Below are 26708 nucleotides of genomic sequence, written 5' to 3'. Positions count from 1 at the left end.
ATCTCTCTGACCTCATGTGCAACGTTCTTCAAATCAATCACCTTACTTTCTAATTCTTCCTACTTTCTTACTCATCTATATGTTACAGCTTTGCCTTACCCTTCACTACCAATTATAATGTTCTAGTATATATTGTGTTGTCATTGCAAGTAGTATACCATTAAATTATATAGGAGAAAATAAACTCAAAAAATAAAATATCTACTTATCTAAAGGAGTTTACTTGTTAAATCATATACAAAGATGGTGTGAAGGTGTCCCTTTGGATTGATGAATAATATTAACAAAATGAACCTCAAACCTCCTAACAGGGGATCATACAAAGTTATTGCTAAACCCCTGCTTCAATAGGAGTAGAGTACTATCATAGGTTCTATTTAAGAGAGTCAAGAGAGAAAAAATCCCAACGTAAAAACTCACTAAACATGAGAAAACCGATGGGATAAAAAACTCAATTCCTCTCTCAAAAATTCTATATCAATCTTACAAATGGACACCAATCATCTAGCCACCCTAAAAGACTGACAATAGCCAGTAAAGGACTGTCTAAAGAGAACCCTCAAAGAAAGGGAACACCCTGAGATATCCTAAGGTACTATTTGTTGTATAGTAAAGAAAAACAATGGTAAGTATAAAAAACTTTCTAACATTTTAAACCATCTTGAAACTTTACTAATGCACTCTGCAACAATTAGAAACCCACTCAGGCTTAACCCCAGATATAACAAATGTGGAATACTTAGCTTCAACCAGGTGTCACACCCTCAGGAAAAAGACTATGACCAAATCTCCCACACTAAGGGACTCCGGAGTCCTGTGAAGTTACTGCAGCGGCGAAAAAACGCCAGCCCCTCGACAAAAGCGCCTTGTTTCGCCAACCTCGTGGCTGCCTCAGGAAGAGCGCTACAAAACCATCTAAATAAACCAAATTAACACTGAAAACTAAATCGTCAGCTATATGGAACCTCAAAGATGGTGCAAAGATGGTTCCTGCACCATCTTTGAGGTTCCATATAGCTGACGATTTAGTTTTCAGTGTTAATTTGGTTTATTTAGATGGTTTTGTAGCGCTCTTCCTGAGGCAGCCACGAGGTTGGCGAAACAAGGCGCTTTTGTCGAGGGGCTGGCGTTTTTTCGCCGCTGCAGTAACTTCACAGGACTCCGGAGTCCCTTAGTGTGGGAGATTTGGTCATAGTCTTTTTCCTGAGGGTGTGACACCTGGTTGAAGCTAAGTATTCCACATTTGTTATATCTGGGGTTAAGCCTGAGTGGGTTTCTAATTGTTGCAGAGTGCATTAGTAAAGTTTCAAGATGGTTTAAAATGTTAGAAAGTTTTTTATACTTACCATTGTTTTTCTTTACTATACAACAAATAGTACCTTAGGATATCTCAGGGTGTTCCCTTTCTTTGAGGGTTCTCTTTAGACAGTCCTTTACTGGCTATTGTCAGTCTTTTAGGGTGGCTAGATGATTGGTGTCCATTTGTAAGATTGATATAGAATTTTTGAGAGAGGAATTGAGTTTTTTATCCCATCGGTTTTCTCATGTTTAGTGAGTTTTTACGTTGGGATTTTTTCTCTCTTGACTCTCTTAAATAGAACCTATGATAGTACTCTACTCCTATTGAAGCAGGGGTTTAGCAATAACTTTGTATGATCCCCTGTTAGGAGGTTTGAGGTTCATTTTGTTAATATTATTCATCAATCCAAAGGGACACCTTCACACCATCTTTGTATATGATTTAACAAGTAAACTCCTTTAGATAAGTAAGTAGTATACCATGCCATACTTTGTATTGTTGTTCGAATATTTTTACTGTTCTAATTGCCTCCTGCTCATGTTTTATCTATTCTTACTGTACACCGCCTTGAGTGAATTCCTTCAAAAAGGTGGTAAATAAATCCTAATAAATAAATAAATATTTATCATCCACAAGGCTGTTTTTGATCTAATGATTTAAAATATGGTCAGTTGTCCTGAACTGGAAATTTTAGCTTGTGAAATAAGGGATGAAGATTTTAAGGCTAAAGTTTGCTATATATTAACATATTGTCCACTAGGAAAATGGTAAATAGCAAGACACATTTTTATAGATTTTATTTTTAGAAATGTGGTCCATTATAGATTAGTTTTAGTATTAGGATATATTAATTTGCATCTGGATCAGTTAGTTGATTCTAAGACTTTGGACTTTCTAAATATTCTGGATTGGTTGGGGCTAACAAACCCGACTTTGGATAGATCACATGAGAAATGCTATTCATTGGATTTTTTTAGTCTATTTTAACTCTCCAGATTGTAAATTTTTCATAAATTCATGTTACTCAGTACTCTGGTCAGACCACTATTTAATTGATTTTAACCGTTCAACAATACAATACTGGAGACAGGATTGATCCAGTCAGTTTTTGCAATAGAATAGATGATTTGTTTCTTTCAGAGAGTAAAGTAGGATGATCTTTTTTTCTGATTGGAATGAAAAAATTGCTCCTTTTAAAAGGAAAGTTAGAAGGAAGGAATCAGCCAAATAGTTTGATGAGGAATTGAAAGGGATGCTAAAAGGTTGGAAAGATAAAAATAAAAAAATATGTCAGCATACCATCTTGATAACTTTGTTGGATAGTTTTGGATTAACTGGTATGGTGATACAGTGGTTCAAGGGATTTTTGATGAGTAGAAATTATAAAGTTAAAATTCAGGGTATTCTATCAGATAGTTAGATACATGTTTGTAGGGTACCACAGGCGCCCTACCCTGTTGCCTCTGCTGTTTAATGATATGTTACAGCCATTAGGAGAATTCTGGAATAGTTGAAAGTTTTTTTCTATATGCATATGCTGATGACATTTTACCATTCTTTTACCAGCTCCAAAAGCAAATATAGATACTCTGATTGAAATCCGGAAATGTGTTAATGTTATTGAAAATTAGGCAAAGGAATTTAGATTAAAACAATCAGGACAAGACAAAATTCCTTTGGCTTGGCTCCTCAAAAGAGATTGAGGGTAAAGAAAATTTTATTATCGAAAATCAAAGGGCCCTTTTTCTGAGCTGCGATAAAAGGGGTCCTGCGCTATCCAAAAATGAAATGGCTATGTGGTAAGTTCACATTTACCATTCTGCCATTTTAGAGGGGAGCACTTACTGCCACCCGTTGAGGTGGCAGTAAGGGCTCCCATGCTAGCCCGGTGGTAATTGGGCAGTGCACGACACTACCTGATCACTGCTAGGTAACCCCCTGCGGAAATATTTTTGAAATATTTCCGCTAGAGATGGAAATTTCGTGCCTTGGTGGGGGGAGGGTGGAACTACCGCTGGCGCCCACATAATTTTCTTTACAGATTGTAGGAATAGAAGTTGACAATGGAAAATCAAGTTAGTAAGGTCATAAAACATTCCTCTTTATTATTAAGAAGATTAAGTTTGATCCGTAGAAACTTTGGGGTATGTTTACTAAGGCACGCTGTAGGTGCAATAGCCTTTTTTATACACTTTAATAGTTGATGTGTATTAAATGTCAATGTGCCCATAAGAATGTATGGGTGCATTAGCGTTTAACATGCCTTAACATTAAAGGCGTGTTAAAACGCTAATGCGCCTTATTAAACATATCCCTTTGAATTGGTTCCCTTTAGGCTCATAGGGGCCTTTTTACTGAGCCGCATAGGCGCCTACATGCGCCAAACGCATGCCAATTTGGAACTACTACCTGGCTACCCCACATGGCCCAGGCGGTAATTTCATGCACTATGCACACTGGAAAATCTTCGGCGAATGGCGCTGTAATCGGAATTGTACGCACACTGATGATTACTGCCCAATTAACGCGTGAGACCTTACCGCTAAGTCAATGGGTGGCGGTAAGGTCTGAGGCCCAAAATGGACATGCACCAATTTTCATTTTGCCGCACATCCATTTTCGGCCAAAAATAAGCACCTTTTTTGCAGGTACGCTGAAAAATGAACCTGTGTGTGTCCAATACAAGCATCTACACCAGTGCAGACCACTTTTTGGTGCACCTTAGTAAATGGACCCCCATAGTTTAGTCCTTGCTGTTGTCAAAAATGGATTACTGCAGACAATCCAGAATCTAGCCATAGGGGTGATTTTTTTATTTAAGGACAAATGGATCTATTACCCCTTATTATAAACTACACTGGCTCCCAGTTTCAGCAAGATGTTATTTTAAGTTGTGTACAATGGTTCATCAGACATTAAGAGGAAATATGCCTCCTTTTGGGTAGGAATTTTTTCTGTGTTAAGAAGACAGCTACTGCAGGGGAAAACATCTCTTTTATTTTCCCCAGTTAAGTCAGTTAAATATTTGAAACAGCTATCGGTCTCTATTCCATATCAAGCTGAACAATCTGAAATACCCTGCCTTCATCTTTGCATTCTTTAACTTATTTCCATCCCTTTCATAAACAGCTTAAGGCCATTCTGTTTTGAAACTATCTTTTTTTAGGTTTTGAGTTTTATTGTGTATATTCCCAGATGTTTGTTCTGGTATCTCTTGGGATTGTGTGATCCGCATGGAACTGTACACGTTATTGCGAAATAGAAGCCTTTAATATAATATAATGTAATATTGCCCTTTTCTCCCTTTTCTGTAAATGTAGTAAGTATTTTACTTGCCTGAGGACCTTTATGTTTCTATGTCATACAAGGAAAAACATAGCCCCCTATCCATCACCGAATATTTTTATAAAAATCTTCAAAAATGTAGGAACATATAAATAATTCAAATTAAAACAGAAAATAGTTTAAAATTCCAGACATTTTTAAATATAAGTTAAGAGAACAAAATCCCTCAGTAAGGCTTCAGGTATTCATCATATCAATATTTAGGTTATTGTTAAATATTCACATTATTAGACAGAATACATCATCAAAGTGAGTGAGTACTTAATCAGTGTTTGAAATTAGCAACAATGAAAGATACCTTGGAGGTATTTAAATGATTTTTCATATTTTCCATGTCCTACCTTCCCTCTAAAGTATTCATATTTATGTCTTTATTCGGTCCTCATATGCTTTATGACAAAGATCACTGACCAATTTCGTAACAGCCCTCTAGACCAGTTCCATGCGCTTTATGTCTTTTTGAAGGTACAGCTTCCAAATTCATCATTTCAATTCTTGGTTTACTGGAAAGTGTTCATATGTGCACTTGTTTTTACTTTGAGAACAAATTTTAAGAAATCTGTGTGGTCTGAACTATATTGTTTGTTGAATTCGCATCTTACATCCAGCATGTCATCACGGGGAGTGTGTGTATATAGATAGATAGATATAACATTAATTTGTATTAGTAAAGAGGAAGATTAAACAGTTTATTTTCCCTTGTGAACTAGAGGATATGTTAAGCTAACAGCAAAGATTTTCCTACAAAATTTATGTATGGACAGCACTGCTACTACTACTACTACTATTTAGCATTTCTATAGCGCTACAACGCATACGCAGCGTGCACAAACATAGAAGAAAGACAGTCCCTGCTCAAAGAGCTTACAATCTAATAGACAAAAAATAAATAAAGTAAGCAAATCAAATCAATTAATGTGAACGGGAAGGAAGAGAGGAGGGTAGGTGGAGGCGAGTGGTTACAAGTGGTTACGAGTCAAAAGCAATGTTAAAGAGGTGGGCTTTCAGTCTAGATTTAAAGGTGGCCAAGGATGGGGCAAGACGTAGGGGCTCAGGAAGTTTATTCCAGGCGTAGGGTGCAGCGAGACAAAAGGTGCGAAGTCTGGAGTTGGCAGTAGTGGAGAAGGGAACAGATAAGAAGGATTTATCCATGGAGCGGAGTGCACGGGAAGGGGTGTAGGGATGGACGAGTGTGGAGAGATACTGGGGAGCAGCAGAGTGAGTACATTTATAGGTTAGTAGAAGAAGTTTGAACAGGATGCAAAAACGGATAGGGAGCCAGTGAAGGGTCTTGAGGAGAGGGGTAGTATGAGTAAAGCGACCCTGGCGGAAGATGAGACGGGCAGCAGAGTTTTGAACCGACTGGAGAGGGGAGAGGTGACTAAGTGGGAGGCCAGCAAGAAGCAGATTGCAGTAGTCTAAACGAGAGGTGACAAGGGTGTGGATGAGGGTTTTGGTAGAGTGCTCGGAAAGAAAGGGGCGGATTTTACGGATGTTGTAAAGAAAGAAACGACAGGTCTTGGCAATCTGCTGGATATGAGCAGAGAAGGAGAGAGAAGAGTCAAAGATGACTCAACATATCCCAGTTTTATGAGCAAAACAATAAAAATTCCTTAAATGAATGATTATAAACTGAAGGAAGCATAATTGTAAAAGATAAATTAATTGAAACAAGAACAGATACATTTGTCAAAAATGTAAATAGCAGTAAATTAATTTTATAAGAGTTGATAATTTAATAAATTATTTTGGATTCCGTTTACTAAGATGCACTAATAGATTAGCATGCACTAATGATTACCACACTTAGGGGATCTTTTCCTAAAGCTTAGCTCAAGTTATCTGCAGCAGGGCCCATAGGAATAAAATGGGCCCTGCAGCAGATAACTCGAGCTAAGCTTTAATAAAAGGCCCCCTTAGGGCCCTGTTTACTAATGCACATTAGCGTTTTTAACGTGCCTACAATTAGCCTGCACGCTAACCGAGCAGGCGCCTATAGGGATATTGTAGGTGCGTATACTGTTAATGCGCATACATGGTTAATGCACGTTAAAAATGCTAACACGCCTATAATGTGGTTTAGTAAACAGGGCCCTAAATATTAAGCCCATTTTATTCCTATCGTGCACTAACTTAGTAAAAGGAGCCCTTTAATTTTATTACAGTATAAACCAACGTTTGAACATAACTAAAAGGGATTGCATGGTATGTGAATAGAGAAGAAAAAGTAAAATTGTATTTATTTTTGTATTTGATTTTTAGATGTAAATAGCAGCATTTTTATTTCTTTTTATTGTTTTATATTCCCGTTAATTTTTAGCAATGGTTTTATATTTTTTGTTTTAGATGGGGGTTGGTAGAATATAAATGTATATGATGATGTACCTGCCTTGCTAGCTAAGCAGAATACAAATGCCATGTTACATTAAATTAAAATGAAATTAATTTATAAGGAACTATAAACAAAATAAAATAAAGGAGAAGGGGGAGTCCTTTGAGTGTATTTGGGGCAGGCCAGCAGAACTATGTACTGGTATTTCATTCTGAAATTTCCATGCTTGCTACTTTTTGCTTTTCATTGCTTACTTTCGCACATAAGGACATATGAATTGTCATAGTGGGTCAGACCAAAAGTATCCTAACCCAGTATCCTGCCTCTAACAGTGACCACACATACCTGGCAAAATTGCAAAGAGTAGCAAGATTCTATGCTAACTACTCCTAGGGATAAGCAGTAGTTTTCCCCAAGTTTACCTTAATAATGGCTTATGGACTTTGCCTCCAGGTATTTGTCCAAACCTTTTTAAAACCCAGCTACATTAACTGCTTTTACCACATCCTTTATCCACAAGTTATGTTAAGTAAGGAGGGGGGGGGGGGGGGGGGGAGAGGATCCCAGCAGCACCAGCCAATACTCCTGGGGCAATTCTGCACAAAACATTTGAAGATTCTCCTGTAACAGCTTAGACCCGACTGTTTATGTGAATAGATTTTTAAAAATCTGCTGCTATCACTGGTGCTGTTGATTAAAACATAGCAGACAGTAGGTATTTGTATGACTGATGCAGTAGATGCATTAAGTGTGGGTGTACTGACTTTATTTGGAACCTACTATCCTTTAATGTTAGATCAGCTTCTACTGATGAAGACAATTATCCACATGACTCACTTTTCAGATGAAGAGCATAAAATGAAAACAAGAGAGAATAAATAAATAAAGTCTAATAAGATCACTGTAAGATGTAATGAGACCCAAATACAAATATTTTAGAGAAATGTCAGATTTAGTATGCTTGATTAACAGATAGATGTGGAGGGGTATTTTCAATATGACATATAAATCCAACTTTGAACATTTTGTGGAAAAACATCGTTTTATTTATTTTGAAAATGGCCATTTGCTAGACGTTGTTGTGCGTAAGTACATACATAAGTATTGCCGTACTGGGACAGACTGAAGGTCCATCAAGCTCAAAATCCAGTTTCCAACAGTGGCCAATCCTGGTTACAAGTACCTGGCAAGATCCCAAAACAGTGCAATACATTTAATGCTGCTTATCCTAGAAATAAGCAGTGGATTTTCCCCATGTCCATCTTAATAATAGCTTATGGATTTTTCTTTTAGGAAGCTCTCCAAGCCTTTTTTAAACCCCACTAAGCTAACTGCTTTAACCACATTATCTGGCAAAGATTTCTTAGATTTGTTTAAAATTTACTACTTTGTAGCTTTATTACATGCCCCCTAGTCCTAGCATTTTTGGAAAGAGTAAACAAGTGATTCATGTCTATCCGTTTGACTCCACTCATTATTATTTTATAGACTTCTATCATATCTCCCCTCAGCTGTCTTTTCTCCAAGCTGAAGAGCCCTAGCCGCTTTAGCCTTTCCTCATAGGAAAGTCATCCCATCCCCTTTTTCAGTGTGCTCAGTACGTCTATCTTTTTGAATCATTAAAAAAAAACATCCAAGTGAAAAATTCACAAAATCAAGCCATTGGGTTATAGGAGGAGCCAGCGTTCTTAGTAGACTGACCACATGGGCATCCAAGCAGAGCTATGGGGAACCCTAGGCAGCACTGCAGTGAACTTCACGTAAAAGGTCCCATGTACATATCTTACTGTTACCTCCTTATATTGTAAAAAGGTCCCATGTACACATCTTACTGTTACCTCCTTATAGTGTATGGTGAGCCCTCCAAAACCCACCGAAAACCTAATGCATCCAACAGTAAACCACTACAATAGCCCTTATGCCTGTAGGAGTCACCTATCGGTTGGTAAAGTAGATTTTTGGTGGGTTTTGGAGGGTTCATACTTTACACCACAAGTGTAACTATTAGAGTGGGTTATGGGCCTGAGTCCCCTTCTCTACAGTGCACTGCACTGACCACTAGGCTACTCCAGGGACCTGCTTGCTGCTGTAATAGGACTGGCTGTAACATCTGAAGCTGCCATAGATTCTAGTATGTACTGTTTCTTTTACATCTTTGGGAGGTGGGAGGGGGTTAGTGACCACTGGGAGAATAAGGGGATTCATGCCTTAATCCCTCCAGTGATCATTTGCTCATTTGGGGCAACTTTATGTGACTTAGTTATTATTAAAACAGGTCTAGCCCATAACATCTAGGTTGTAGCCGTAGACATTTTTGCTTTGTTCCATTACAGCAGTGTTATTGCACCAAGGGTGATGTGTTATTGCTACCGAGTGGGGTCACTGATTCTGAGATCAGGGCTTTTTGCAAAAAGAACAGCTATTTTACAAAGCTGCTCCCACATCTATGTGTGTATATGGGGGCGGGGGGGGGGGGGGTCTATGTTGGTTTTCCCCATGTGCAGCTTTCCTAAAATCACTGCTGTCTGTATATGTGGAGGGACCTTGATGTGCAGCTCTGCACCTACGTATGGCAGTTTCTTATAAAATTCCTAAATCAATGTTTGCTTTTAGTAGTATGGGAATCACCCACATCCTGACCTGCACATGTGAATTCTCATCTCTACTACTTTCTAAAATTTACCTGTAAATCTAAAACCTTTCCTGTTTTATGTGCGTGTTGTGTTGTTGAATCAGCTGAATAAACCCTAATTACTCTAAATTAGATAATTGTGAATTAAATGTCCCCTTGGTTTGCTCTTACAAATTAAAATCCCCTAAAACCAGACTCCCATTAGCTAAATCTACCGTCAGCTGTTCTATATCCTCAGAGAAACTTCCTTGCCTGGTACATTACCAATAAACCACAATTCCAACTCTATGCATTTTTTATTTCATAAAAAATATTACAAACCAGTCAGTTCCTCATAGATCTGACTCCCCTATTTTAAAACAATTACACCTCTCTGCCCTTCTTTTTCTTTTTCCTTGCATTTTCAAGTCAAACTTATCCCGAGGGACAAAGTTGGTTTAAAATTACTATGGGGCCCTTTTACTAAGCCACAGGGCAGAAGGTGTGTCAGTGGGTGGAGAGTGGGTTCACCTTCCACTAATCTTGTAGTGTGGGCACATTGCCGTATGCTGCCCGATTAGCATGGGGTTAGCCTGGGAGCCCTTAGCACCTACAAAATAGGTGGTATTTATCTTATGTCATTTATGATGTTACTATGTGGCTATTTAAGATTAAAGGGGTCTGTTCACCAAGTTGTGGGAAAAAGGGTCCTGCGCTATTCTTCAAGGCCCTTTTTAGCACATTGGGTAAAAAAAAACCAGACACACATGGCCATGTGGTATGAGAACTCTTAACCGCATGGTCATGCAGTAGGGAGCCCTTATCACCACCCCTTGAGGTGGTGATAAGGACTTCTGCCCTAACCTGGCGGTAACCGGGCAGTGCGTGGCGATGCCCGATTACCTCCAGTTATCTCCACGGCAGCCATTTCCGGGGGTTTCCGGTCATTTCCAGGGGTTTCTGGCAGTAATCCCAGAAGAGCGAGCGGTAAGCCCATGTTGGGCTTACCGCCACTCTGTAAAAGGGCCCAAATTGCTTTGGTGGCTTATTTGCCATTTCGTATGTCTGGTGCCCAGAACTCATTTATCCAGACCCCAGTACCTCATTTTTAAATGTTAGAGTTATAACCAGAAATGGTGCGCTTTCTCTACCTGTCTGGTAGCCAAGATTGGATTTGTGAATGCCTCAGAATTTAGTCAATCAGAAGCAGTCAGCCTAGTTCCAATTAGGTTTTGTTTTTTATTTTTATTTTTTTTTCAACTACAAATGTTCCTGGGACAGAATGTGATGTATGTGATTATTGCTCTCTGAATTGGGCAAATACAAACAATACCGATTTATCTAATTCTGTTCTGTTCATTACCAGTCTCCCATCCTATATTGTACATGAGAATTTAATCTAGACCAGTCTACCTATCCTTAGCTGGAACACAGGGATGTAGAAAACATGATCCCTCATTTTTCACTGAAATACCCATTTTAGATCACAGATGTTCTCAGAAGTGCAAGAAGATTATAAAATGCATATGCTATGCCAATTATAAATTGTATTTCTCTATTAATAAATATGCCAACATTTAAACTCTTAAACCCAAATGAAGCCATTTTGAGAGAAACTGTCATTTCTTTTTCAGTTCCTTACATATATAAATGAGTTTATGTAGTCTATCTTCTTATAAGAATCACAGTTTATAAATTGTTAGGATCAGACAAAGACAATACAAAGAGTCAGATATCATAAGTACATAAGTATTGCCATACTAGGACAGACCAAAGGCCCATCAAGCCCAGCATCCTGTTTCCAACAGTGGCCAATCCAGGTCACAAATACCTGGCAAGATCCCCCCAAAAAACCCAAAACATTCTATGCTGCTTATCCCAGAAATATTTCCCCAAGTCCAATTTAATAATGGTCTATGGACTTTAACTTTAGGAAGCTGTCCAAACCTTTTTAAAACTCTGCTAAGCTAACTGCCTTTACCACATTTTCTGGCAACGAATTCCAGAGTTGACTTACATGTTGAGTGAAGAAACATTTTCTCCGATTTGTTTTAAATTTACTACTTTGTAGCTTCATCGCATGCCCCCTAGTCCTAGTATTTTTGGAAAGCATAAACAGATGCTTCACGTCTACCTGTTCCACTCCACTTACTATTTTATAGACCTCTATCATATCTCCCCTCAGCTGTCTTTGCTCCAAACTGAAGAGCCCCAGCCGCTGTAGCCTTTCCTCATAGGGAAGTCGTTCCATCCCCTTTATCATTTCCGTCGCCGTTCTCTGCACCTTTTCTAATTCCACTATATCTTTTTTGAGATGCAGCGACCAGAATTGAACACAGTATTCGAGGTGCGGTCGCACCATGGAGCGATACAAAGGCATTATAACGTCCTCATTTTTGTTTTCCATTCCTTTCCTAATAATACCTAACATTCTATTTGCTTTCTTAGCCGCTGCAGCACACATCATAATAACATATCTTAAAATAATGAGCTTACTGAAATATCTACTAGTATTTTTTCATATTTGAATTCAGAGAGCAAGTTCATTTGGACCCCTTTATTAAACCAAAGTAAGCACTTAGTGCCAAATTCTATATATGCTGCTTAAAAAAATCCACACAGAAAACATTTCTGCCTAAGTGTATTCTATAAGATTTAGGCGCAGTATACAGAATATGCTTAGTTGATATCCCAACGCCTAAAACTTTGTGCCTCCATTTACACCCTAAACGTAGGTTTATGTGGACTAGGCCATATTCTATAACAACTTGCTTAAATTTCAGAACGCCCATGAAATGGCCATTTCCCTGCCCATGACCACACCCCTTTTGAAATGCACACTTTAGAATTTAGGCGCAGTTCATTACAGAACATGCTTAGCGAGTTATGCATGTAAATTCTTATTACTGCCAATTAGTGTACATTACTTCTTGTTAAATTCTGTTAAAAACGCTGATTTGCTTGTTAAATTCGTTGTTATAGAATATGCATAGATTACAGTATGAAATGCTAGGCATGATATATAGAATCCAGCAGTTAATGAGCATTTTACGTGCGGCAGTTGCTAGCACACAGAGCCACATTAAAGGCTTTGCAATATTATTGCGATTAATAAGTGGCAAACCACGTTTTAAAGTGTTATTTGTATCAGGGGGTTGCATTGGCAGAGAGTGACGTGGAAGGTGTTTGGCAGTTAGAACACTGCACCTACTGGGAAATAGCTTCCTAATCCGGCATTAATGTGGGACCAGTTATGCCTCCTAAACTAGAGATGATAACTCCGGGATTCTCTATAGCGCGACTTAAGTTGTGCGTGCAAATCCAGTCATTCTGGATTTGCACTTGCAACTTAATTAGGGGTCCTTTTACGAAGCTGTGGCAAAGGGGACCTGCGCTGATGTTGGTGCATGTTTTTGACGCACGATGAGGCCCCTTTTTACTGCAGCGGGTAAAAGGCAGGGTTTTTAAAAGAAATGGACATGCAGCAAGTGAAGCATTTGTACACCCATTTTGGGTGGGAGCACTTACCGCCACCCATTGAGGTGGCGATAAGGGCTCCCGCACTACTCCAGCGATAACTGGGTGGCGTGCGTACTGCCCGATTACTGCCAGGTACACACCGGCGCTACAAAAATATTTTTGTAGTGCTGGAAATGGCATGTGCTGGGGGTGGGAACTACCGCTGGGGTGTTGCGGTAGCCCGGCGGTGCTTCACTTTTAATGAACGGTAAACCCGTTTTGGGGTTACTGTCACTTTGTGAAAGGGTCCCTTAGTTAACAAACCAATCAGCACTGATAATTGTCACAAGCAATTATTGACACTAATTGGCATTAATTCGAATTTACGTGTAGAACTGTTTAAACATATTCTATAATATGATGCACGTAAATTCTAAGTCACATGGTTGAAATTGGGGTGTGGAATGGGTGGGTCATGGGCATTTCTAAAATCTATGTGCGTGGTTATAGAATACACCAGGTCCGTGCATAATTTAGGCATTGGCTTTTACACCAAGTTTTACTTGAAGTAACTGCCCGCAACTACATTTAGTTGCGCGGATGGGCACTCTGCGTAGTCTATAAACCACACGGAAATTTAGACTTATTCTATAAAGTATGCCTATTTTGTATTTCAATTCAGCGACAATTTTTTAAGCGTCATATATAGAATCTAGTCCTAATTGCTTCTGTGTTAACTTGGAGCCTTTACAGCACATTAATCTCTGATTGTTACCACATAACCTGCAATTGAAAAGAGTGGGAATGCCCCCCAGTACGTGCCATATCAAAAGATGCAGCTACTGCATGGTGAAATCTCACTTTAAGCCACAGTAACTAAGGGATCCTTTTACTAAGCTGCAGGAAAAAGGGCCCTGCGGTAGTGGTGGGAGCCATTTTTCCTGTGCGCCAGGGCCCTTTTTATCACAGTGGGTAAAGCCCCTAAAAAAATGGCCATGCGCTAAGATTACTCTTACAACATGTCCATGAGGGGAGCGCACTTACTGCCACCCATTGAGGTGGTGGTAATGGCTCCTACGGTAGCCAGGCAGCTTACAGCGATGCCTGATTACCACTGTGTTAGCGCCACGCTATAAAATAAAAACAATTTCCGGCACGCTGGAAATGGAACACACACTCAGGGCAGAACTACTGCCTCTAAAATGTTTACTCTTGTTTGGGAAAAAGGACCCCTTAGATTTTTTTTGTTTTGTGTGCCTTTCATGTATGATATATAGGGGGTCTTTTACAAAGTAGCGGTAAGCTCAATGCAGGCTTACCACATGCTAAAACGAAACTACCACTGGCTCAATGTGGCTGCCTGCAGTAGTTTCCAGCTCTCTGTAAAAAAAAGTTTTGTCTAGCATGACGTTAACCCAGCAGTAATAAGGCATTGCCGTGTGCTGCCTGGCTACTGCCAGGTTACCATGGGAGCCCTTACCACAACCTCAGTGGGAGGCGGTATTGCTCCCCGCCAAATGGCCACACAGTAATGGTTATCTTACTGCATGGCCTTTTTTTTGGGGGGGGGGGGGGGGGTTTACCCGCTGCTGTAAAAAGGGCCCAGGCATGCAGGAAAAACAGCCCCCTGCTGCTACCAGAGGGCTCTTTTCTCGTAGCTTAATAAAAGGACCCCATAATGCTTTGTGTTCTTTTTTCTAAGTAAATGTTCAGAATAAATGTCTAAATACATTTGGATTTATATATTTTTCAGCATCTCCATCTATTAAGCTCTTAGTGGATGATCCAATAGTAGTAAATCCTGGAGAGGCCATAACCTTGGTGTGTGTTACAACTGGAGGTGAACCTACTCCCACCTTGACTTGGGTCAGATCTACTGGGAATTTGCCTGACAAGACTGTCCTGAATGGGGGAACATTAACAATACCTGCAATTACGTCTGAGGATGCCGGCACTTACAGCTGTATTGCTAATAATAATGTGGGGAACCCAGCAAAAAAGTCTACCAACATTATCGTAAGAGGTAGGTTTCCATCTAAACTATATGTAACTTATGTGATGTGTAAAAGAAAAAAGGACAAAAGTGTGTTAAATGCTGGGGTAAATTCTATAAATGGTGCCTAAAAAGTCAGCACCGAAAAAATCGGCTTAAGTGGTATTCTATAAACCATGCCCTGAAGGGTGGCGTGGTTTTTAGAATACATGCATATGCAGAAAGTTGCACATAAATTTAGGCACGGCCATTTGCACCAATGAAAACAGGTTGCAAAGGTCCATGCCTAAATTTATGCGCATAGCATCATTATTCTCTAATTACTTGTATAACAAAGCCACGCCCTAATTCCACCCCAAAACACTCATGACCCTCCCATTTTCATACCCACTTTTTTTGGAATGCATATAAATTATAGGCATGGATCCCACACCTAACCTTACGCATGTTAGTCCCAATTAAATCTAATTAGTGTCAATAATTATTAAATTAAATCGTGTGTAAAAATTGGGAACATGCCTAAATTTGCACGCGCAATTTTTGGCGACTTTTACAGAATCAGGGGGATAACGTGTGAAAACAGGCTTCCGCACAAACACGTTAATGCGTTTTGCTGTATTTTCTCTACTTATGCACACTAAATTTTTCTTTGAGGGTGTGAAGCATGGGCATTGTAATTACCACATATGCTGGCTGGTTAACACAGAGTTAACATGGGAGCACTTTCCCCCAAATTCTGTGTATCGCACCTTAATTTCTGCATGTAAATCGAAGCATATTCTACAACAATGTGCATAACTTAGGGCCCTGTTTACTAAGGTGTGCTAATGCTTTTAGCGCATGTTAAAATTTAGCTTGTGCTAATGCTAGAGACGCACATAGGAATATATGGGTGTATCCAACATTAGTGTGCGCTAAATATATTAGCGCACCTATAGCGTGGTTTAGTATACAGGGCCCTTACGGCCCCTTTTACCAAGCTGCAGCAAAAGGGGGCCTGCACTGGCATTGATGTGTGTTTTTGACGTGTGCCAAGGCCCCCTTTTACCAGAGCATGTGAAAGTTAGGTCTTTCTTTTTTAAAGAAATGGCCATGGAGCAAGTGAAGCACTTGCCGCTTGGCCATTTCGGGGGGAGCTCTTACTACCATCCACTGAGGTGGCGGTAATGGCTCCTGCACTAACCCAGCAGTAACTGGGCAGCACGCGGCACTGCCCGATTAACGTCTGGTACACACTGGTGCTACAAAAATAAATATTTTTGTAGCGCCTAATATGAAGGCAAGCTGGGAGTGTGAGAACTACCGCTGGGCTGCTGTGGTAGCCCGGCGGTAGTTCCTTTTAGCGAGCGGTACCGCCACTTTATAGAAGGGGCCTTTAATTTGTTAACTAACTAATCAGCGTGTTAGTTGAATGTTAACAAGCAATTATGAGCACTAATTGGCATTAGTTAAGATTTACGCACACAACTCGATAAGTGTATTCTGTAACGTGGTGAGTGTAAATTCCAAGTTGCATAGTTGAAAGGGGGTCATGGTTATTGGCGTGAAATGGGTAGGTTGTGGGCGTTTCTAAAATCTATGCACATTATTATAGAATGCACCAGCTGTGCACCTAATTTAGGCATTGGGATTTACACCAAATAAAATATGGCCTAAATGGATCAGTCGCGCTCAGCATATCCTATATTCCGCATGGAAATTTAAGCCTATTCAGTAAAATTTAGGCGTACTTTAGAGAATGCATGTGGATTTTTCAGGCACCATTTATAGAATCTATCCCTTAGTATCTCCTAGGTAGGAGGAGGTACGTGCACCTGCATTAACTCTCGGCAGGTAGCGCAAGCTAATGGCAATATTAACGCACAACCTGCAATAAAAAATAGAGGTCACGCCCCCATAAGGTGCTGCACTAAATCTCGGCTTAGCGCATGGTAAAATCCTGCACTAAAACATGTTAAGCCCAAATTCGAGCACAATGTTGTAAAAGAATCATTAAGTCTTATAGCAATGCAGAAAGCAAAATGTGTAATAGAAGACATATTCTATGATCCTGTATCATACTCATTGTATTACGATATTGAAGCACAGTAGATTATTGCAAAATGTGTATGCATGATTATTATTTTTCCATTTAACTTGCAGCATATATTAATGACAACTTTAAAGTAGTGTGACCCACAGTAAAATATTTTGAAGGTTCAGCAACAAATATCTCATAAATGTCTGCTAAAACAGCCCCCTGTTTATTCACAGCAGTTCAATCACATTTATCACATAAAATCACAGTGATTTCTGATGACTGACATCCCTACTTACAAAGGGCTCCTATTATTAAGCTGCGGTAAACACTAGCACGTGCTTACCGCAGCTTGAAAAGGCTTACCGTGGGACTGATTAGTTCAGGATTAGCGTATGAGCCCTTACTGCCTACAGAATAGGTGTGGGTAACTGCTCACAATTCAAAAGCACCTGTTAGAGGTCATTCCCTCTCTCTTGCCAAGGTCTTAAAGCTGCCATAGGGAATTTAGTGATGTAATAGCTAGAATTAAAACATTTTCCACCTGTCCTGTTTTTGTAGCTTGCATGAGCTGTAAAAAAAACCTGTCCCTTGTCTAAAAGGTTTATGACATTCATTTCCAAACGGGTGGGCAGCTTTGAGATTGTAATGAATTCATGCACGCTCATTTTATTATAGGTGATAAAATAGAAGTGTTATTGCAACTGTTCTGCATAGGAATAGAGATGGCTTATTGATTTGACAGTTATCTGTATTGCTACCTCCTGGAAACTAGTTTCATCATGTTTCCAGTTCTAAATGCAGCATCATATTTTTAAGTTTCCTTTTGAATTTATCAATAGAAATCAAACAAAATAAAACATGGAAAAGAAAATAAGATGATACCTTTTTTATTGGACATAACTTAATACATTTCTTGATTAGCTTTCGAAGGTTGCCCTTCTTCCTCAGATCGGAAATAAGCAAATGTGCTAGCTGACAGTGTATATAAGTGAAAACAATCAAGCATTACTATGACAGTCTGAAAGGCTGGGAGGAGGGGGGTGGGTATTGAAGTATGCATGGGGACATCAAAGCAAATCATTGATATTCTAACAGGGTGGGTGTGGATAGGTGAGGGGAGGGTGATGAACAGAGACATACAGCTTTATGGTTTATAATGGGCTAGGAACCCCAGATCCTTGTTAAGTCCTTTCTGTTGGGTGTTAAAATATTCAATCATTCTGACTTCAAAGGTCTTAAGTTCTTTGTATGGTTTTAAAGTATACACTGTTAGCTAGCACATTTGCTTATTTCCGATCTGAGGAAGAAGGGCAACCTTCGAAAGCTAATCAAGAAATGTATTAAGTTATGTCCAATAAAAAAGGTATCATCTTATTTTCTTTTCCATATTTTCTTTTCCATGTTTTATTTTGTTTGATTTCTATTGATAACCTTAAGAGTGGACTAACACGGCTACCACACTCCTCTACTTTTGAATTTAGGAATGCATAGGATCCTATTTGACTTTCAAATGTTTTTTTTTTTTAATTCTAGAAAGCTTTTAGTATTAGCAAGTGGAATATGTATTTTCTACTTCCTCTTGCATCGGGCTTTTGTTTTGTGGATGCAGTGGACACAGTGGGCCAGGTTTAAGGACTGGGCAGAAATGTGGTGAAGATCATGCAAAAGGCCCACAAGTTAGTTCATTTGCACAGTTTTTGAAATGACCTCTTTAGTTCAAGATTTTAATATTTTACAACTCTTGAAAGAGAACATATTTTGCAGAAACAAAATTGTGCAAGCAAAACTACTGTCAAATTGCCCTGTGGTAGAAAATAGAAAATATTTTTTACTGCGTGTTTTTGGCATGTGCCAAATTCAGAATTACCGCCCAAGGCATGTGGTAGCCAGGCAGTAAAGCCGATTTGGTGCACACTGGACACGCATAGACCCTTACATGCCTTTGTAAAAGGGACCCTAAGTAACTTCTTTCTCAGGGGCCCTTTCCTGTCTTGATTTGCAGTTGCACAGTGTTTTCATTCACATTTGTGTTCTTTAATCATTCTTCGGCCCAGCTATTCATAGCGGTCCTTGCTAGAAGTATGCCTCACAGATTCAAGGTGCCCTGATTCCTACACTCTGATGTTATGGTTGATTTACTCAGGGGCAGCCTCTTCATATGGGTTAAATTTTGTAACATCTTCAAAATGCTTGATAGACCATTGTTTGTTTCTGGGTACAGTGCATTAAGAAACCCTGACGCAGGCCCATGCCATGCCGAAACATGGACATGTCAGGTCACGTCAATAAACTGGTTTCAATAGTGTGGCTCCTGTGGCATCCTTATCCTTTTGGCTGTCTCTGCATTTTCTTCTCCTATGCGGTACAGCGCAGGTCTGGTGGTGTTCTGGGTTTTCTTTTCTTTTTTTTTTTCTTTTGTTCAAACCATGACAGCAATGAATCTCACTTCTAAGTCAGCTTATGTCAAATATTACCTCAGTCTCTCAATATAATGTTAATAACTTGCCATTGTATTTCCATTGTGCAAAAGAGAGCTTCTTTTTCAAATTTATAGGAATAATAGACAACATATAAAGATGTTTGGAAGTAATATTCAGCCACAGTGGTCAGTGTATGAAAAGCCAACTACCATAGATATCTTATACCTGCATTTTCAGCACTAGTATCCAAATACTCGCTGGTACCTAACATCTGGGTATATCTTGCCTATTGGTACTTATTCAAGCACTGGTAATATTTAGACCAGTACCTAGATAAGTAACCAGATAAAGCTAGGGTAGTATTTTTGCTGTCTTAATTTAATCCTGGCTGTTATTCAGTTAGTGAATCAAGCCTTGCCACTCACTGGATAATTGGAACCTCTGCCTAGGCCCTTCTCCAGGACCACCTGGCTCTACCTGGATGATGTCAGGGTGTTATGAATGGATTTTTAGTGGCATTATCCAGTAACTGCTGCTTAAAATATGAACCCAGTGAGCAGAATTTATCTGGGTGCAAGCCGTTTCCTACCCAGCTAAATCTCACTGTATATTGACGCCATAGAGGTCAGTTTTGAAAAGCACATAGGCATTTGACAGCAGGTGCTGACCGCATATGTGCTTTAAACTAAAACTGACCACAAAAACAAATAATATGTTTTTTGCATAGGCAGTCGGTGACAGCTGTTTGGGGAGGCTAAAGTGGGTGGGGCTAGATGGTTATAGGGCGGGGCTAAGATCAGGGTATGGGACAGATGGAACAGAACAGAGTACATTAAAATGCTTGCAGTGGGGGAAACACCTATGTCAGCAGTAAAAGGATAGTGGAGAACTTTTGAATACTGCTAAGAATGAATCCACTGTGTGGTTCTGGTGCAGCTCTATCAGCTGTCTCCCCAGTACCTCTGTAATATGCACACTGAATACATTCCAGGAACTTACCCATGTAGACTACTGTAATAGCATTTTCCTTGGCTGCAGAGCCCATATCCTGAAAAAACTTCAGACTGCCCGGAATACAGCAGCGAGACTCATTTTTGGCAAATCACGTTTTGAGTGCGTAACCCCTCTTCGTACAAAACTTCACTGGCTCCCTATCAAAGAACAAATCAACTTCAAGGTCCACACATTAATCCACAAGATTATCCACAGTGAATCTCCGGACTATATGCTCAATCTGATTGACCTCCCTACCAGAAACATGTCTGAATCTTCGCAAAATTACCTCAAGCTGCATTACCCCAACTGCAAAGGAATCAAGTACAAGACCTATTGTGGATCTAATTTCTCCTTCCTGGGTAGTCAACTCTGGAATGCTCTCCCCAGATATATCCGATCAATCTGCAACTACCTACCCTTCCGAAAAGCACTGAAAACCCATTTATTCAAGCAAGCCTATCCAAACGATCCAGATTAATCTTACGAACCATATACCTAACACGTACCCCCATGATAATGACATTGACCCAGACTTCATCTCCCTCCTTACTCCCCTCTCCATTGCCTATTTCTACCTACCCATCTCATCTATTATTCTGGTATACTTAACTTTTACCCTCTCTAACAATATTCTGTATTCCATTTACTGTGTAAGCTGCATTGAACCTGCTTTGAGTGGGAAATAAATAAATTATGTGCCAAAAAATGAATATAGTGAACCAAAATAATACAACATATTAAACTGGACAATATTTGCAGTATTCTGGAAATATATACAATTATTTAGCACAAATTTGTAAGTCCTCCAGAGATAGGAAAATACCTATTGCATCTTAATATAACCTCACTGAGCTACACTTGAAAAAGGCATGAACTAAATCCAAATCCAAAATCCAGTACAAGGCATACTGTGAAGTAATACAAAACTCAACTAAAATCACTTAGGACCTATAAAGCAATTCTACCATAACACTAACCTTCAGGAGTCACCATGAATTGCGGTGGGCAGAACATCATCAATATACCTATTGGAAAGCTAAAGAAGTTGGATTAGTACAGATCAGTCCTACACAGACACTCAATGCTAACAGAATACTCAACCTTTTTCATACATGATCACAAGTAGACCCTCATCAAGTATAGAATAAGTAACCACAAACTAAAAATAGAAATATGTAGACAAAAATTAAACTGAACCCCAAGAAGCCATACTGTGCATACAATGCAAAACCAAAGAAATAGAAACAGTGACACATCCCTTTGTACCGTGGAAAATCTAAAGAGCAGATGTAAATTTCAAAAAACTAACATCTTTCAATTGCTACATTAAAAATTAGCAAATAAAACAAAACCAAAAAATAAGGTGATATCTTCTTATTCGACGAACAAAACATTTTTGGCTAGTTTTCAGAACCCAAAAACTCCTTCTTTAAGTCAGGACAAGCATACTGTTAGAGCAGTATACTGTCCTGACCTGCAGAATTAGGTTTTTGGCCTCCAAAAGCTAGTCACATCAATGTATTTAGTCCAATTTAAAGGTGTCACCTTCTTTTTTGTTGTTTTCTTTTTTTACTTTATAACTATTTATAACTTTTAAAGTGGACTAACATGGCTGCCACATTACTTCATCCTAAATTAAAAATAACATTCTTTTTTCTACCTTTGTTATCTGCCCATTTAATGTTTCTAATTGTCCTGGTCTCTGGTTACTGCTTCCCTGTTTTCTTTTAACTCTCTTTCCATGGGTCTCCTGGCCATGTGTCATTTTTTTCTCTTCTTCATCTCTTCCATAACAACTAACATCAACACCAATCTGTTCCTTTCAGCTTTCTTCCATTTTTTGTTACCTAGTCATTCAGATTTCATTCATATTATCCAGTCTTCCATCTTCCTCTTTTATTGCATCTACCTAGAGCTTTTCATCATCTCTTTTCCTCACCGTGGCCCTCCCCTTCTCCTTTCTCTTATTCCCCATTCTTTCACTAGCTTTTCCTCTCTCCCACTGCCGTTCAGCATCTCCTCTTTCTGTACCTCCTTTTCTGTTTCTATCACCTGCCATCCAGCATCTTCTCTGTCTCTGTCTCTCTCTCTCCCACCACCATCCAGCATTGCATCTCACCTTTCTACCCCTTTCATCCAGCATCTCCCCCCTTTCTGTTTCTATCCCCTGCAATCCAGCATTACCTCTCATCTTTCTCTCCCACCTGCCATCTTGCATCCCTTCTCTTGTCTCTCTCTTTCTCACCCCCCACCAGCTAGCATCCCTTCTTGTTTCTCTGCCCCTACCACCATAAAGTATCTCATCTCTGTCCTTTCCCTTACTCATACCATCCAGCATTGCCCATTTTCTCCCCCATACAGTATTGCTTCTGCCTCTCTCACCTCCTCTCTGTCTCTCCCTGAAACCAGCATCTCCTTTATGTTTCTCCACATACCCCATACCCCTGTCTGTCTGTCTCTCTCCCCCAGCATGCAGCAATGCCCATTGTCTCTCTCCTCTACTCCCCGCACTATTCATCATTGTCCCTGCCTATGTCTCTTCCCATCATCCAGCATTGCCCCTATCTCCATCTCATTCCCTCCACCTATGCAGAATTTCCTCTATCCACTGTCTCTCCTCCACTTTTATCCAGTATTGCACCACACTTTCTCTCTCCCCTCCCCTACCCATCCAGTCATGCTCTTTTCTTTTTCCCTTCCCACTTATTCACGGCCACCCTGCAGCACAGTTTCATTCTTCCCTCTTGTTGTACCTCTGCCACCGGTCCTGCGCTAATAAGCAATGATAGAAGAACGTGGGACCAGACTCTCTACAGCGCTGCTAGCGCTAGTGCTTCCTATGATGGTTATGCCTCTTCCGATGTAAACTTCTGGGACCGGCACAAGAAGCACTAGTGGCGCTGCAGAGAGCCGAGTCCTGCGTTCTTCTATCATTGTTTATGAGTGCGGGTCCGGTAGCAGCAGTGCAATGGGAGGGAGCCAAACTCTGTTACAGAACAGGGGTGGGTGGATGGAAGGAGAGAGGCAGTGGGTCTGACAGGCGTAGAAGGTCACGGTTCAGGTTGGGGAGGCTATGTTTTTTTGTCCAGTTGCCATGCCAGTGAATATATATATATATATATATATATATATATATATATATATATATATATATCTGATAGGGGACACCAATAGGTGATTTGCAACTCTATCTTAGACACACCCACTGGAGAACCTTCGTTCCAATGTGCTTAAAGTACAAGCATTATGGAACCTCTGTACACATTTCAGTCGGGCCATTTTATCCAGGTAAAACATTTGAATATTGCCCTTCTAAGGTTTCTTCTATCTCTTTTTATATTTCTAAGAAACTTTATAGAGGAACTGTAAGTAACCAGAGAGGGTAAAAAAGTATACACAAATAGCAAACAAAGAAAAAGCACAGCTGGACCTTCAAGACTGAGACAACAGGAGTCCTTTATTTAGATCAGGCCCTACATGGGCCATGTTTCGGTGCAAAAAACACCTGCCTCAGGGGCCTATTAATAAACAATCAAACAAACATAAAATATAAAAAGCATAAGTATAAACAATACTCATGTTTATGCTCCCCTTCCATAGTACCAGTATGTCATCTATATATCTCCTCCAAAATCTTAGTTCTTCCTTATATGGGTGATTTTCTAAGAATTGGTGCTCAAAAAAGGCCACACAGAGGATAGCAATATCGGGGGCCATGCTTACCCCCATTGCTGTGCCTCTGATTTGTTTGTAAAATGTATCCTGGAAACAATTAGGGTAAGGCAGCCCTTTGTTTTGGATTCAGTCATTTTCTATCCTTCTTGGTCTTCTTCTGCTCAATATTATTTTTTCACGATAGTTTGGTGACTCCAACTTCATCAACAATAATTACAATAGTTATACTCTATATTTTAATGTCACTGGGACCTATGAGGCAGACAATGATGAGTTATGTTTTACAATATTAATGGCTATTAAATTCATATAGATGTGTATCATTTTATTATCTTTTTATGAGTATTTTTATATATAGTTTTTTACTAATGTAGATGCTTATTTATTTAATTATGTATGTGTTCTATGAGTATTGTTTATACTTATGCTTTTTATATTTTATGTTTGATTGTAATGTATATGTTTTATTAATAGACCCCTGAGGCAGGCATTTTTTGCGCCGAAACATGGCCTGTGTTGGGTCTGATCTAAATAAAGGACTCCTGTTGTCTCAGTCTTGAAGGCCTAGCTGTGCTTTTTTTTTGTTAGAGGAACTGTAAGACATGAGATGCAGAACGAGCCCTTCCTGCCTCTCAGTTAGTGAAATTGACTAATATCCTTTTTATGTAGAGATTTCTAGAAATAACGTGATTCCTCCATAATGAGAAGACCTTTATACATGTACAGGAAGTATACTGTCTCTAAAGTCAGATTAGGAGAATATTCTAGGGAGAAAGGGTGGGGAGGGGGGGCTTGTGTCTGGTCCTACAATGGAAGTAGTGTGCTGGTTGTAGCTACTAGGTGTTGATGTATAATTGCTTATCTTCTCTAATGATATTCTTGTATATAGTTTATGAAAAAAAAACTCTTTTGGGAAAGGATTTAAAAATTTTAACTCTATGTCAAATCAACCTTATGGTTATCAAGCACACAGACTGTTCAAAATGTGATAGATATCTACAGTAAATTGAAAAAAAAAAACAGGGAATATGAGGAAAGCAAGTGGTTAATTCTATTCCTTTCTCAGTATTATACATATTAAAAGATTGTATCCAAACAGCATGAAAGAACCTATGAAGAATTTTTGAAATATTTGCTGGCAGTATTATGAATAGAATCCTAGTTAAGAAAGTGATTGACAGCACACAAAACTACAGTAATAAGGTAAAAAAAAATCTAGAGCAAAGAATATTAAGAAAAAAGAAAAAAAAGATTAGCTATTACAGCAGTGATCTTCACTATTTCTCAAGCAGAGGCCATTGTGAAGCTAAGATGGGCACCAAAGTGACCACTACTTTGGGGGTAGAGTCTCTCCCCAGTGACATGATGCCTAGATGGGTCCCACTTTGATAATACAATTCGCCTGATTGCTCAGGTACACTCTGGGGCCCTTTTACAAAATGGCGGTAAGCCCATCGCGGGCTAACCACTCGTTAAAAGGGAAGTACCACCAGGCTACTGCAGCAGCCTGGCAGTAGTTCCTATCCCCAGCGCATGCCATTTCCAGCGCTACAAAAGTATTTTTAGTTTTGTAGCACCGGTGTGTACCCAGTGGTAATCAGGCAGTGCCATGCGCTACCCGGTTACTGCCAGGGTAGCGCGGGAGCCCTTACCGCCACCTGCCTTTTACCCGCTGCAGTAAAAGGGGGCCTTAGCACGCATCAAAAACATGTGCCAATGCCAACACAGGCCCCCTTTTGCCACAGCTTCATAAAAGGACACCTCTGAGAGGTAGAGTCAAGGAAGAGCACCAAAATTTATGCAATGGGACAATGCACGTTAAACATGAATTCTAAAACGGTAGTTCTGCATGGACTTGTTGTTATAAAATACAAGCATAAGTTCGCAGTTGTGTACCTAACTTTAGGCACAAGCACTTACGCCATGTCAAAGGCTCACTGACGCCTAACTCTTGGCAATTAGGCATGTAATTCCTAGTGTTCTATAACCTGTGTGCTTAGGGTCAGATTTTATATATGGCGCCTAAAAATATGCATGGTAAAGATTTCCGCCTAAACATATTTTATAGGCAGCGCTTAGATTTAGACCTGGTATATAGAACATGCTTCGATGGAAATCCTAATGCATAAAAAAAGCATGTCTATTTAGGCCAGTGAAAATATGGCCTAAATCCCTGTGTGTAGATTTATGTGCACTGGGCCATATTCTATACCTGCGCGTGTAAATTTTGGAACACCCACGAAACACCCATTTCCCTACCCATAGCACACCCTTTTTGAACTGCGCGCATTAGAATTTAGGTACAGTTCATTACAGAATATGCCTAGCGAGTTATGCACGTTGTTATAGAATACGCTTGGATTTCAGCGCAGATCTCTAGGTGCACTATATAGACTCCGAATGTTAACTCCTAGGCACACCCCTGACCTGCCCATGCCCCTCCCATATCCATACCCCTCCCATATCCCCACTAGAAGTTGGGTTCAATAGAATTTGTGCACGCAACTTCTAGAATAGTGACTAAGGGCAGTTGGGGCACAACTGCTAATTAAAGCCA

General features: G+C 39.7%; 1 protein-coding gene across 1 annotated transcript in view; it reads left to right on the top strand.

The window, feature by feature from the left end:
* MDGA2 (MAM domain containing glycosylphosphatidylinositol anchor 2) overlaps positions 1–26708 on the top strand; it is a 1114501-nt gene that overhangs the window by 660378 nt on the left and 427415 nt on the right. Inside the window, exon 6 of the mRNA XM_030214886.1 lies at positions 14801–15070. Coding sequence (XP_030070746.1) covers positions 14801–15070 — 270 coding nt within the window. The remainder of the gene's footprint in view (positions 1–14800; positions 15071–26708) is intronic.

Source organism: Microcaecilia unicolor, chromosome 9 (genome assembly GCF_901765095.1).
Source record: "Microcaecilia unicolor chromosome 9, aMicUni1.1, whole genome shotgun sequence".
NCBI classification, from domain to species: Eukaryota; Metazoa; Chordata; class Amphibia; order Gymnophiona; family Siphonopidae; genus Microcaecilia; species Microcaecilia unicolor.
Note: the sequence above shows the minus strand (reverse complement) of the source record. Positions and strands in the feature narration are given on the sequence as shown.